Consider the following 16124-nt stretch of genomic DNA (forward strand, 5'->3'; position numbering starts at 1 on the left):
CAATCTGAATAAGAATGGAATAATTAGCCCTGTAGCATTAGCTTAAATGACAGGCCAGCCTCATGTTCAGCTTGATAATTTGAAACGACTCCTAACCTTAGCTTCTCAACAGCTGTCCAGAGCTCACTGAGCATGTGCAGTGTCACTCCTGCTCCCCCCTTACATAAGAATTCACTCCTCCTCTCATCAGAATATGTGATCTCTGCTACCAATGGCTAGAGCTGCAGCAAGAAGCTACTGAGACCAAGCTAAAATGGCAGCTGCTATCTTAAACAGAGGGAGTCTCTAGGGCTGTTTACTCAGGTATGGCAAAGCTTTCTGCAGAATAAATATAGCATTGTAGGTGGCACTAACGTGGCAAATCTATTGGCAGTAAAATGCCAAAATGACTTTCCTTCTCCTTTAAGGTCAGACTTGAGTATTTATAGTTTATAACATGAATTCAACTGTATGGATGTATATATGGTCCTATGAATAATCTCACTGGTACTCTTTGTGAGCTAAGAGTTTACTTTAAATAAATCTTAAAGAACTTATGGTTTCCTTACATAAACTCGCAAATGAAGGGCTCCTCAGAACCCATGTTTTGGCTTTGGTGAATAATGCCCAAAATGATACTGAAAAAGGTCACAGCTGACAGCTCCTACCCCTGAGGGGAACACTTATTTCTACCAAATAAACAACTTATATAATAAAAGTGCCAATATGATGTTTCTTCATAATTAAACTACCACTAAGATGCTACACTGTAGGTTTCTTAGGGTGATATGTGACAAAACAAGTCACAGAACATGTAAAAAACACATTTTCAACGTAATAATGTCTATTAGTTGGTTGATTTTAACTTTTCATTTTATTTTAATTTTTAAGATAAGCTTAAATCTTGCATAACTCCAGTAGAATGTTTTATTATATACACTGTGCATTGGTAAGAAATCTTTTTTCCGTTGGTGATTGAGTTGACATATTTGCAAAACATACATTACCTATAAGGAACTGAAAACAAAAATGATTAGAGGCACAATTGCTCATTCAATCAATCATATAACTTGCAATAGTAAGGATTCTGAATATGGGCATATTAAATTTGAATAGAAAGTAGCACTCTCACCTGGCAGCAGCTAACTGAGCAGGAAGCAATAAAATGTTTTAGTGTGACCCAGACCTTGTAAAGTTTTATGTTAATGACTTCATATGTACAGATTTTGCAGTATTCAAGGAATATAGTGCAGTATACAGTATGTGATATATTTTGAAAAACTGCAAAAATACTTGAGCCAGACCAGTGGGTTTTCTCCTCATTTTGTGCAGACTGGGAGATCAGATAAACATTTGAAATCTGAAAAATCACATTGGTATATATTTTTCTGAATTCTCAAAGGTTGTATCTTTGAGTACATCTTCCTGTCTCTTGACATATTGTATTTATGAAGATTCAACTCTGTTTCTGTTATTTTATGATATTGTGTGAACCTTGATGTGCAGACTCATATACTAACAAACAGTACATTAATAGTGATGAGCAAATTATTGGCCAGGAATGGATTTGCAGCAAATTTCCACATTTTGCCATCGCTCATCACTAAACATTAACTAAACAAACTAAATTAATTATGACCCAGCAAGAGAACTCCTGTTGGTAGTTATAACCTTTTGGCATAATTCAACTGGGAGGCAAGTGTTATTATTTTGTACAAAATACAGTTAATTAACTACATTTTTAACTTTTTGCTGGTAAAAATTGTTTCTTCAGAGTATCAGTTCCTTAAATTCTTCAACATCTTTTTGTCTGATCAGCCTTTAAAGGAGAACTAAAGCCTAACACAGAATATGAATTTTATATACTAAACCTATTGTGCTAGCTCAGAGGTTCAGCAGCTCTTTAACAGTAATAGTCCAGACCTTTAAAGTTATCCATAGAAGCTGAACATCTTGAAACTCGTTAGGCCAAATATTCAGTGTCAGTGACACTCACATGCTCCATATGCTTTAGGCAGCTGTTGAGAAGCTGTTGGAATTGTCAGAAACCATCAACAGTGTGCTGTAGCTGATGCTACAAGGTTGATAATTAAATTCTGATGTAGAATGCCCCTGGTTTGTGAGCTGCCCTGTAATATGAACCTGAAAGAATTATTAGCTTATATACAGTACATACTCCTGTTATTTCTAAAGATATTAGTCACTGAGGATTTACATGACCATATAAAACAATGAGGCCAAAGTAACATATTTCTGAGGTGACTTCCAATATCTTTATAAATTTTAATAGAGGCTACATTACTCATTATATGCTACAAATTTTTGTGAACAACAAAATAGTTTTTTGAATAAAAAAATCATTGCCTCCCAGCAGAACTAGCAGCAATATAGCACTTTTGTGCTCAAACTTCTAACATGCAATTGAATAACTACTGGCCACATCCCTCTCCTTTTATCTACTAACCTCCCCCCACCCTGTTTTCAATGATGATTTTCTGTCTCTACTCAACACCAAACCCCTAACAAAACATACCCAGCATCACTTAGGTCCTTAACTGAAACATCACTGAAAGGGTGGGTTATCTGGAAGCTGGGTTCAGCAGGGGGAGCAGAGGCACACAGTCTGGCCCCATAGGGAAATGACAAAACTGTAGATTATATATATATATATAAATTCGGATCTGAAACGAAAATTTCCGAAGTGCGCAATTATCCCGAAAATGCTTATGAAAAAATCGTATTGCTCACAATAATATTGTATTGGCGATCCGAAAGTCACAAAATTTTCGTACTGACCATTGTAAACAGCGGTAGAGCCTTTCCAAATTTTTCGCGCGGGTGTGAAAAAGTCAGGCGGCCGCACAAAAAAGTCACGCGAGCGTGAAAAAATCGTCGAGAATATGCTCGGAGTGTTCGTATGAACGCTCCGAGCATTCGTGTCTTAGTGAATCTCCCCCTTAAAGTATGGAGATCCGAATTATGGCACAATTCATAATCCAGAAAACAGATCCCATACCTGTACATACACACACACACAGAGAAGTGTTGCACTCCAAACATCAGTAGCACAATGGCGCAGGAGCTTTCCACAGGAGCACTCAGGGGACTTGAAGAAATAAATGTATATGAATATGTTTATTCATTCATTCAACATTTTGATTCCGCTCAAGATGCCTTTATCAAGATATAAGGCACAGGGTTTCCCTGCTAAAGGATATGCAGCTTGGGCTTGTGACTTTGTTAAACTTTAGTTCCTGTTTTAAAGGAGAAATATCTTAGTAACCCTTGAAGTGCAAACTATAAGACCACAGAGGAAGGTGAGTAGAATTATATACTAAATCACTGCACCCGTCACTTTGCAAAATATCTTACAACCTAACGACCAAAGTGATGTTTATTAATAAAGTTTGTAAGTCAAAAGCCAGTCTCTGAAAGGAAATAAAGCTACACACACCAACTCAACTAAATACATCTCTTCTATTAAACCTCTGCAAATTTGCAAACTGATAGATGTGCTTGATTGTATAATAGCTGTGAACCTTTTATTCCTCTAAAGACCCGTTCTCCCCCTATAGTACAATTAAAACACCAATCAAGATTCCAGACCACCATAGCAGTTTAAAAATGATGATTAGTGATACTAAAAATGGTAAAACTGTGTGGGGACTGAATTGTTGCCCAGCGACTCTAGAGGCACTCAAGCCAAATGTTTTGCCTTACACAAAATCAGGGTTGAAGGACATCAGTTAGGTCACAGAAGTCACACTGAAGACTCATTAATCAACACATTTCATAAATGTTAAAACACATTTACTTAGTTTTAAAAATGAGCAAAATACAGTCAATAGTTTACTAAATTATATAATCTGATTATATAATCTGAAATGTAAAAAAAAAATAATCTAGGTTAAAACCAAATGCAAAGACATTATTGTGATTTAAAAAACAAGGCTTACAAGTCTTTTCTTGCTATTATAACTTGGTACCGCGAATCCACATTACATAATACAAGTGGATGACCTAACCAACAAGAACATAAATCACATTTAATGATAAATAATAAATTACAAATGTCAACTGCATCAAACAACTGCACAGATATCTCAGTGAATGTTGTGACTATTTAAGCAGCTGGGTCTCAGTGAGAGGCAAATAAAAGTGCAATGTTTTTCTTTGCCTTAGTAAAATAAACCAGGTAAAGCGGCTGTGTTAATGGCATGTAATCACAGTGTAAATGGCACATTAGGAAAGAAATATTTCTGAGTGCTAACTAATATAAACAGCCTAAAAGTAACTTAGCAAAGTGCTTACCTGTTTATATCTCTTCTGAAATGTCTTCTTTCCAAACTGCTGGCACAAACTGCGGTCATTTTCCCTGTCTGAGCCGTAGTTAGGACTTAATTTGTTGTTCTTCTGGGATTTATAAGGGAGTCCATTGCTTAAAATTTCCCGTTTCTTTTTTGTTAGTGGTGTCTGCTGCTTTTCATCTGTTTCTTCTGGCATCAAGGCCCCTTCCTTCTGTAAGAAAATAATTTATCTTTTAGACATTTGCACCAAAAATTTACATTTTTAATTTTATTTGCATGTTTTTTGAGCTAAGCATTTATGGTAAGATCTCTATCAGATTCAGTCACCAATAAGGTGGGTGCAAGCAGGATGATTCAATCATTTGGCCCCCAGGTGCATTTCTTGGTGTTATCAGTGCTTTAAAGGGGTTGTTCACCTTTAAATTCACTTTTTAGTATGACAATAACATTGATATTCTGAGACAACTTGCATTTGGGTTTAATTTTTTATTTGTGGATTTTTTTGCTGGTTGCTAGGGTCATGTTTACCATGGCAACCATGCAGTGGTTTGAATGAGAGACTGGAATATGAATAGGGACAGAATAGAAAGCTAAGGAATAAAAAGTGACAATAAAAATAAGAAAATTGTAAGGTCACAGCAATAGTTTTTTGGCTGCCGAGGCCAGTTACCCCTATTTAAAAGCTGGAGAGATGTAGAAGAGGAAGGCAAATACAACACTATAAGAAATAAATAATTAAATAACAAAGACCAATTTCTCTGCGGAACTTCATGCAAATCCATGCCTGGCAAAAAACTTGCTCATCGCTAACTATAACATACTAAGGGGCTGATTTACTAACCCACGAATCCGACCCGAATTGGAAAAGTTCCGACTTGAAAACGAACATTTTGCGACTTTTTCGTATGTTTTGCGATTTTTTCGGCGTCTTTACGAATTTTTCGTTACCAATACGATTTTTGCGTAAAAACGCGAGTTTTTCGTAGCCTTTACGAAAGTTGCGCAAAATCTTGCGCTTTTTCCGTAGCGTTAAAACTTACGCGAAAAGTTGCGCCTTTTTCGCAGCGTTAAAACTTAAAAGGTGCGAAGTTTCGCGTAAGTTTTAACGCTACGAAAAAAGCGCAACTTTTTGCGCAAGTTTTAACGCTACGAAAAATCGCAAGATTTTACGCAACTTTCGTAATGGCTACGAAAAACTCGCGTTTTTACGCAAAAATCGTATTGGTAACGAAAAATTCGTAAAGACGCCGAAAAAATGGCAAAAAATACAAAAAAATCGCAAAATACCGATCTTTACGAAAAAAACGCAATCGGACTCATTTCGACCCGTTCGTGGGTTAGTAAATCAGCCCCTAAAAGTTAATGTAAAAATGAACTACCCCTTTAAAGTTCCAGGTCCTCACTGGTTGTGCAATGCAATACACGTATTTAAATGCCAGATTCCATATGTACTTAATCAATAACTCATCAAAGAAATGCAAGAATGAATAAAAACATAACTAGAATTTAAGCTGTAAAGCAATAAGACACTAACAAATATAGGACCAGATTCAATTTAATAAGAAAAGCTTTTTTCATGCAACTGAATCACAGAAACCCACGTTTATTATTATTATTACTTGGAGTGCCTTCTTACCCCTTTGCCTGCAGTTAAGTGTTTTACATGGAGCATTTAATGGAGAAGGAAAGGTAAAAACTGAGTAAGGTTTATTAGAAAGGTCTATATAAATACAGCCATAAACACTCACAGTAATGCTGCACTGAGTCCTCTATCAAAAGAAACAAAGGATTTCTTGTCTCTTTTTTTGTAAACATGATGTTCCAGTGTCTGATTTCCTCTCTCAGAAACATCCTTAATTCCCTTGGCTAGAGTCTGCGCAGTTCTCTTCTCTCTCTCCTCTTTTCCTCCCCCTCCCACGAGAATGCTGAGAACTCCCTCCCCACTCCCTTAGGAATGTGTGATCTGAGCTATAACGGCTAGACTGCAGGCAGGAAGCTACTTAAAATGGCAGCTGCTATCTTAAGCAAATGGAGAAAGTTTCTTAAGCTGTTTACTCAGGTATGGTTTCTGCAGCATAAACATATTGTTCTAGGTGGCACTAAAGTGGAAAATCTATAGGCAGTAAAATGCCAAAATGACTTTCTTTCTCCTTAAAGGGATATTTTTGGGTGATTTGTTGCTCTGGTGAGAGTCGATTTCCCACAGGTGAAACAACTCCCCTCCCCGCAATCTATAATTGCCCTAAATCATGTAAAATTTAAAGTCTGTTTGGTAAATCTCTCTTTATCAGCATTACATATAAAAGTTCACGATGTTAGAATCTAAATTAACCATAGCACAAATCACCTTTGCATGTTGGTTGTAGAAGGTTTTCACCCGTGCTATTATCTTGAAACAAATGGAATCTGTAAACAGCATTGTTGCCCTTATCTTTGAGATACTAAACTCCTCTAGAACAGCCTTTACTTTACAAACTGGAGATACCAAGTAGACAAATTAAATGTCAAAGATAAAAGGTTATTCAAACGATCTTGCTGATTACCATTTATCATAGTTCAGAGCTACATGTCTAAATATGCTAATGATGCTAATGCCAAAACAAGCAATATTTTCTGAACAAAGTGCAATTTTTCATCTGTGAAATGGGATTTTATAAACACAAAAAACAGAATTATAGTACACATTCAACATTTGTATTATCTATTTTTGCAGTTAATTCTTCTTATATATTTCCTGAAAGGGACCGTTACTGCTTTGCCCAGATATCACCTGTATATTAGTCACCAAATATCAATTTTCTTATTTCAAACATGCTTCAACATACTTTCATTTTTTTGGTGTAACTGTTTCTTTAAATCCTACTGACAAGCAATCTTATCGAGCCCAGAGTGACTCCTATCTGCAAATATTTAGGGCAATGACACATGGAGCTACTTGTCGTGGCTACAAAATAGATGATGCTGATAACTGTCTCTACATGTGTTTTAGAAGAAACAATTCTCAGTACTGTCTATGGCAGGGTATTTTCTGGCATTTTGAAGCTGCGAAAAGTAGCTGGCTACAGGTAACTCCATGTGCTATTGCCCTTTCAACCTAAGCAGAATGATACAGGGGATACAGAAGATATTTGCAGAGAGGAATATAAGGATATTTGGTGGAGGAATGGCTAAAATAATATTAGTCCCTGTTGTATATTTCTTGACAGGGACCAACACTACTTTGCCCAAATATCATCAGTGTTGATTCATAAAATATCAATATTCTTTCTTTAATGATAACTAATGTTTATACAGATACTGTATATGATTTACTGCATGTAATGCAGTTAAGGTTCTTTTTCAAGTACATTTATAAAAACATATTTAAAAAGCCATTTGATAGCTTAAGCATTATACTATTATTATTATTATTATTAAAGCAAATGTTACTGTACCTAAAAGTAGTTAAAGGAGAAGTAAACCTTGTTCAACATGAGCTCAATGAATAGGGCTTGTGTCTATTGTTTAATCATGAAAAATCTATAGTGTTCTTATGGTTTTTGTTATTTCTACTCCATGTTTGCAAGGTAGATAACTTGTTTCATATTTTACAACCACCATCTTTCCTTTTTGTATGAATGATTTGGTTTACTGATAATCAGCAGTTCATTATGGAGGAGGATTATAAGTGTGCTGGTAATCTAATTATCTACCTTGCAAGGTCCAACCAAGTAATAGCTTCAATTTCCCTGTTTGACATTTTTAGCTTAAAAAAAAAAAAAAAAAAACATTGACAAATATTCATTGAGCTCATGTTAAACAATGATGTTTTACAGAGCATCTACTATTTCTATTAGCCCTATTTCAGTTTGACTAGCTAACCCCATGGCTATCAGCTTATCTTTATAAACTACATTATTCTTTCTAAAGTAAACATACAAATTTTACCAGTGTATGACAACAGTTTTAATTACTTTAATATACTTTCATTTTTTGATGTTACTGTTTCTTTAAGACAACTGACAAGCATCTTATTGAGCCCAGCACAACTGGATGGCAGAAATGGATATAAGTATATTGTGGTGGAGGAATGGCTGAAGTAACTTCCATATGAGGATTTTACATGGTGCCATGGTCCTTTTAATACATCGGGACAATTTCTTCCCCTTTCAATTTTGTTATCCTCTCTTAGGCAATCTGCTTCTGTTTACCAAGCCAAGGCATTGGTTGGCAACATATGCTTCTCCAGTTACCATGTATAGGAGATGCATGATCCCATTTTCTAAAAGTTGACAGCACTTAGTGGAAATAATTTAACTGCCATTTTAAAGAGGTCCCCAATTAAATATTATCTCTTCCTGCATATTATTTCATCAAAGTTACGAGTGTATTTCTATTATAGTACCATGTTGCAGAAACCAAGAGGTACCTAGCATAGATAACGAGTTTAAAGAGGATGGCAAAACCATTTATTAGGGAAGACACAAAGAAACATTATGGAGTATTATAGCAAAATGCCTTTGTTCTTAAGCATTTCCCCACTCTGAAACAATTCATTTATTTTTCTTGCATAAAACAGCATGGAGCTATAAAACAATCACAATTAATAAACCAGAAATATTTATGGATATTTTATTAGAAACAAAGCTCAGTAGCAGATGTTTATGCCAACAATATTAAGGCCATAAACAATTCTCCAGAAAATTATAAGGGCCTCACAATGCCAAGTTTTCAAACTGTATTTACACAAAAATTAAAATTGGAATCAGCAGTTAATTGGCACTGATATAAGTGATTGCTTTTGATGTTGATCTGAAATGGCAGCTGTTTTGTCAAGAGGGCACAAATTGGAACTATAATTTTTCTGGGGTTAGCCAAAATATAAGAAGCTGACAATGCCCTGTTGTACTGCACTGGAAATGTGTTTTGTACTGATGGGTGTCTGCTAAGTGTACTGCTTTGACAGATGTTATGTATAAAGCTTGTATTTAATGAGCTAATATTTTATGGTAATGGTTAAATGGCAGGGTAAGCAACTACAGAACAAAGAAAAAAAAAATATGTTCGCTATGGTAATAATTCTATATAAATAGTGCCAAAACATTTTACAGAGCTTGTTCCTCATTCACTGCCACACTAATTCGTACGTAGTCTTAGGTCCTTATCACATTTACACAACATATTAGTCTATGATCATTTTCATCACAAGCCAAATAACCTATTCCTTTGTTTTTTAAAATGCTGATACAAGGTAGTTGTTTATCAGGCAGCACTGCATGTATAGAGAGAGCCTCAAGTCTTTGCACCCAATCTTAGAACACTAAGAGCTGTGGCTCAGGCCACAAAAAGGAAAATTGCGGCAAGGTACAAATGCTTCTCAATTTACAAAACTTGCCCCAGTTTTGTAAATTAGCCCAAATGTGTTTTACAAAATAACTAAGCTACCTGCCCACTTATCTCACTTATCTGCAATTGTTAAAACTTTGATTTGGAACACTGTATGACCAGTAAAACATAATTGTTACTATAAATGAATATTTTGTATTAAATAAACACTTCACTTTTTTTAAAAAACTTTGAATAATTTTGCCTCTGTATGGATTTATGCTATTTTAGTTACATTTTATTATCCCAGAAAAAACAAATACGCCCAACTGTATAATTAAATAAGACATGAAATGGCACCGCATAACAGATTTCTACGCAATAGGATCCCATACCTGTAATAGTAATATATAATATAAAATAATAATATATATATATAAAAGTAATATATATGAATACATAAGGAGAAAGTGGTAATGTATTAATCTAATTAGTTATTTTATTTGCGGGGAATCGCAAACCAGATTTTATCCACTGCAGCTTCAGGACTGAAGATTTTATCCACTGCAGCTTTTACGACCACACACATTATTCTTAATGGCCCACCAATTTATTTTTTATTTTTCTTTACAGCAATTGTTTGAGTTATAAGGCTTATTTACAGAGGCCATACACCATTAGGCGCAGTTGTTGACCAAAAACTGCCAGTTATTAAAGGTATTTGCCATTTCTCTGCTCCTCTATCCTCACATCCAGGGTGCCTACTGATACAGGGAACTGTAGAATCAGGTGTAGACATAATTTTATTGCTGAGTGCTAGTGATGAACGAATCTTTTCCATTTCGCTTCGCCATAAAATTCACGTAACGGCGAAAAAAATTCACTAAACGCATTTGTCACATTTTTTTTTTTTTTGCCGACCCACGTCTTTTTTTGTCGCCTGCGTCTATTTTTTGTCACCTGCGCTTTTTTGCCGCAACCGCGCCCTTTAGTGCCACGCCTGCGCCCTTTTTTGATGCGAGCGTGCCCGATTTGAGAAGCATGTGGGTTTTTTTGGACACGCCCGCACCCAAATTTGACATGCAACAAATTTTTCCGCAATGAATTTTCACAAAAGTTTTGCACAACAATTCACCAATGGCGAAATGTGGAAATTTGCTGCAAATCCATGCCTGGTGAAAAAATTTGCTCATCACTACTGAGTGCCAGAAATGATGATATCCCAAGAATTTCAGCACAACTGTGTCAGCAGTATCGGCCACAATTGGGATAGGCGCATTGTGCCTGCATTTTGCTAATGTTATGGGAAAATGTTGCATTGTGGGTAAAAAAACATGGAGACTTTCTCTAAAATTGCATTTTGCACACTGCACTTGCAGTCATAAATAACCTAATGGTCTTTTTTTTCTCCTTATATAGTGGTCTGTCCTTATCTGCTTCCAGAGATTGACTTGTAATCTACTGAATTGGGTGCATAGCCAAGAACATAGTGACCATAAACTAATATCAGAGGGATAGAAGCTAACAGGTCCAGTTATTGCATAGAATTACATATAGACCATAAAACACAGCAACTAAATATAACCCATCTATTTTTTTTATTATCCACTGTATTTTTCCTTTTTCCTATAATCCCTCTTTCCTGTGGCTGAAAACATTCTATCGTTCTGTAACATGTCAATCTGGTAATCCTACTTCAAGTAACCAAAGAACATGGGAATTCCTATATGTTGAGCAAGAAACATTTACACGCAGCTGAATGGAGTGGAGGTTGACCTGAAACCACAAAAAGCAGACATTTTTGAGTCTACCTCCGCTCCTCTGCACGTGACACACAAGCGGAAGTTGGAGCAGTATTTTATGGGGGGTTAAGTTTCCTTTAATAGGCCTTAGCAGTCTATTAGTATTTTAATAGGAATACTGTACAAACTGAAATGGACTGTTTTCCTCAACAAAAATGTATATTTAATTAAAATTGCTTATTTCCAGCATTATTTAAATGATAAAAACAGGGCTTATATGGGTGGTATCTTTTACTTATACAATTGTCCATGTTGAACTAGAGTCTTAACTCTGTTTAACCTCCCTGAAAAATGCTAAAGATTGTTGGTATAAAAGGCATATCCAAAATTTACATAAACAATAATGTCACACATTTGGACAAAAAAACCATTTAAAAATATTTTAACTGAAGTCATTCATAAACATTCTCATATTTATGCCGATAGAGTTTTTCTTTTCTGTTCTGTTCTTTGTTCTGTGTTTCAATATTCCATTGCCATGAAACTTCAGCCAGGAGACATCTCTTGGATCTATTTCACATCAAAGGTAAACTAGCAGTCACAGTAACAAAGTAAGGGTCACAGCAAGTCTATAATGGAGCCTTCCACAGGGACCCAAAGTGACGTGCTATACCTGTTGACCCAGTAAGTAGCAAGGTAGATATGTGCATTCCAAAAACAAAAAAGCCATCTACTGTAAACGACTGCATTTGTGTATAAATATTTTACTATACATTTTTATATCTGACAGTGAACATTTGTGTCCTTGTAAATGAAGTTGCACAAAGCACTTGAGCAGCTGCTGAACAATGCAAATGATAATTCCTCTTCAGCAAATAACTGTAGTCTGAGAATAGTACTGAATGATTTACGCATTAATAGATGTAATATGTGCCTTGGCAGCAAACTAATAAGTAAATGAGGACACTATTTACATGGTAGCAATTTATTATAGAGATCACAATAAAGTATTATAATTCATGCTTTTTATTTACTGGTTGCTTTCAAGATAATAGCTTTTCATGACTGCTAGCTTAGGTAAAGCTCACACCATTGCTTTTCTTGAACCTAATAAAATATCAAATTATTTGTATTTAGGATGTATAAAATACAGTTCTTTTAGCTGATTAAAGTTCATATTTGGCGTGTAGTCAATGTGTTCCAAGTCTTGGCAATAAGGGAAGACATAAGGGTTTATGTAAGAGCTCCAACTGCAGTTACAGTCACACAAAGTTTGGCACAGTTGTTGCACAGATTTATGTCATTTATTAAAGCAGGGGTCCTCAAACTACAGCCTGTGGGTACGGCCCATCGCAGCCATTTACCCACCCCTCTGCCCCCCGCTGCCGTGGACCCTAGGCAGCTGCCTTTTCTGCCTACCCTTAGTTACGGCCCTGTGTATAATACAGTGATATTCACTGAATCCCGTGTCCTCTTATTAATGGTAGTGTACAATAGTTTAACTAACTCTATCTTGTACTGCGTTTTGGACTCAGTAAGGGATTGGTGGGGTGATGAAACAGTTGGCTCTTCTTTAGCTGAAATGTAGGTGTCCAAATTATTATAGCCATTCTCTGCCCTTCATAATAATAATCACTTTAAATTACATTGTTGAGGTTTTTTTCCCAAACTATAGGCCACCCCCCCCCCCCAACAGTCTGAGGGACCGTGAACTGGTTGTGGCAAATGATGCAAGCAGATTCCTCCGACTTGAAGGTGGAGGTAGGTCCAAGGTTGCCAATGTGGGCTGAATGAAAAAAATGCAATAAAATTGCACCTAAAGAATTGGGCATGGCCATCATTTTGATGCCAAACTTCAAAAGTAAGAGGAACTGAAAACTGAAATTCATGTGTGTGGGAGTAGCACAGATTTTTGTTTATAAGAACACTCCCCTTTTTCACTTTTGTAAACAATTATTTACTATTGTTGGCATGAAATAAAGCCTTTCATGCAAGTGCCCATGCTAGGTACCCTCTATACATGAAATAAAGTACAGGCATGGTCTAGATAGGACTCCCCATATTTTACTCCTTTCTTGTAAAATGTTGATGCCTCATATAACAGCATGTTTCCTAAAACTAAAACTGAATACATTTGAAGCACTATAGAAAAAAAAAGAAACTACTTGGGTATGGAAGCCTGACTCCTACCAACATGGATGGGGAGAAGGTAGGGGAAGTATTTGATATTATGTGATTGTAGTTTATTAAATATACCTCTGATGCACCCCTCTATATAGATGCAAATATGTATAGTATATCATAGCAATACTAATACATAAGATCCCTGAAACTTGCAAAACATTTCAATAAGAAAATTAGTTATTTTGACTTCCACTTTTTATAGCATGTGTTGCCTTATAACTGTGCACAAAGGAAAGTCCTGGAAGCAATTACAAGTATAATCAGTAATGGTTTCTTTATATGCACAGTTTCCAAACTGCATGTTCAGATTTAACATTGTAAAATATTTATATAAGGCTTTGCTTGTAATATCCTCCACTTGCATAAACAGTCCAGAAGCCAAAGCATATATATGTCAGGTCTTAACAAACTCATCTCAGTACAAATATAGACTTTTCCTGCCTCTTGTAATCTTCCTTATGGGTTATAATGATGATATACCTCCTGGTTACGACGTGCCACCTGTTTAGAACCTCCTTGGAGCTTCAGATTTAAGTACAAAGCTCCCAACAAACTGTTCCGTTAAAAGTGAATCTCATTCATCTTGTTAGCTTTGTCATGCAGTTAGAGGTAGATTGTTATCACTGGCAAAAAACTGCCACTAGACGAGGAAACCACTGACTAAGATAATAAATTGAGTGTGTATAAAGAAATACCAAAATCAATACAAATAATTTAATCGCTGGGACAGGGATTTGGTGCCCTTGGCTCTCCAGTCGTTGTTGCACTGCCATTCCCAGAAACCTCCAATGACAGTTACAGCTGTAGAGCTAATAATCATAGATTTCTGCTCTCAGTTATCAAGGGTCACCAGGGGATGTAGCTAAGAGGAACAGCTATTAAAAGCAGTATTTTGCCCAATATGTAATACAGAAATCACCCTTTACTTAGTTTAGTAGATTGTGATAGACATTCTCAGTATTTTTGTTTCCTGCAGAGATTATTTCTTTTCTATATACTTTACCCTCTACCTTACAGTTCCATGATAACAAGCATATTTTCAAAGTACTGATGTGCATCACAATTTATTTTGAATGCATCTTACACTGAAGTATATATAAAAACTAATGGACTGATTTTTTTCAAGGTTTGAATATGATTTTTTTTTCCGCAAGTTGAATTTTTTTTTTTAGCAAAACCTTGCAATTTTGAGGTACAGTTTTCAAAACGTGAATGTTCAGTGTTTATTATCAAGTGTAAATATTATGACTCAAATGTAAAACTATCTAAAGGCTTTCAGGCTCATGTAGAAACCAATTGGATTTGTCCTAGGAAAAATGTTGTTTTTTTTTTCATTTTCACAGCTTAATTCAATCAAGTTTTTAATATGCAATTATATGTTTATATTTGTGTTTGGTAATATTTTAAGTTTATTAGAACTGAAAAAAAACGAAATTCACATATTTGAAATTTGATAAATAATGGGGGTCCAGATTTATGATTGTTTGAGCCTTTGGGATGAAGCAATCATAAAGGAAACCCCATTAGTTGAGGATTTTTTCTCCAAGCAGGGTTCCTTAAATAATAAAAAGTTCAGCAACTAAAAGCTGCAGGACTTTTTATCATTTAAGAAAGCCTACTCGGGGAAAAAAAACCTCAATTAACTCATGTGGGGTTAGTTTGCCTGAAGGTTCAAGCTATCATAAATGTGCCCCTAAGAGTTACATTACATTACATTAACATTTATTTATAAAGCGCCAACATATTCCGCAGCGCTGTACAATAAGTGGGTTACATACATTGGACATACAGAGTAACATATAAAGCAATCAATAACCGATACAAGAGGTGAAGAGGGCCCTGCCCAAAAAATCTAAAATTCATTTTTTCCATGCCTCTGAATTCCAAAATGGCAAAGATTTAAAAAAAAAAAAAAAATGGTACCTTTATTTATGAATTTCTTTATATATTTAATATATTTTAGACATTGCTTAGAATGACATTTTAATAAGAATGCAAAAATGTTTTTAGGGTAGAGTTTCCCTTTAACATTCCTTGGTAATGGAACAGAACAAGGGCCGTACTTATTCAAGAAGGAGAAAATTGTACATCAAGAGGGTTTAAGTATGTTCTTCTAAGTCAAGCATGTACTTCAGTTAATTCACATGTCATAGTTATAATATAAAGCATAATATGGCGGAACATTATTCAATCTAAATTAACAGGTTTACAAAGGTTTGTCACAAGATATATAGCTCTTCAATAATGATCATCATTTAGGGGCACATTTACTAAGCAACTTTGAAAAAACAGTCAACTTTTTTTTTGACTTCTAGATATTTTCGAGTTCCATGAATGGGTTTTTGCCAATACTTGATTTCTCCGATACTGATTCTTGAAAAACTTGAGTTTTTCAGAAATTGTCACCCGAAAAATCTGAGTTTTTCAAAAATAAATCCTGTCATTTGGCAAAAAAAATTTGTCAGGTTTAATTCGTCGAGTACCATTGAGTCCTATGGAGGCTTAGAATAACAGAGGAATAGAATAATCAGAGTTTACTTGACTTTGACAGCCAGAAAAAAAAACAAATTCTAGTAAATCAGCCCCAAAAACAGGTCCTGACAGCTAC

General features: G+C 35.4%; 1 protein-coding gene across 2 annotated transcripts in view; it reads right to left on the bottom strand.

The window, feature by feature from the left end:
• The window catches only part of LOC116408858 (autism susceptibility gene 2 protein-like), a 319748-nt gene that overhangs the window by 141906 nt on the left and 161718 nt on the right, over positions 1-16124 (bottom strand). For both annotated transcript variants that reach the window (XM_031896972.1, XM_031896971.1), the window contains exon 2: positions 4291-4497. In XM_031896972.1, the coding sequence (XP_031752832.1) occupies positions 4291-4497 (207 nt within the window). The remainder of the gene's footprint in view (positions 1-4290; positions 4498-16124) is intronic.

Source organism: Xenopus tropicalis, chromosome 2 (assembly GCF_000004195.4).
Source record: "Xenopus tropicalis strain Nigerian chromosome 2, UCB_Xtro_10.0, whole genome shotgun sequence".
Taxonomy (NCBI): Eukaryota; Metazoa; Chordata; class Amphibia; order Anura; family Pipidae; genus Xenopus; species Xenopus tropicalis.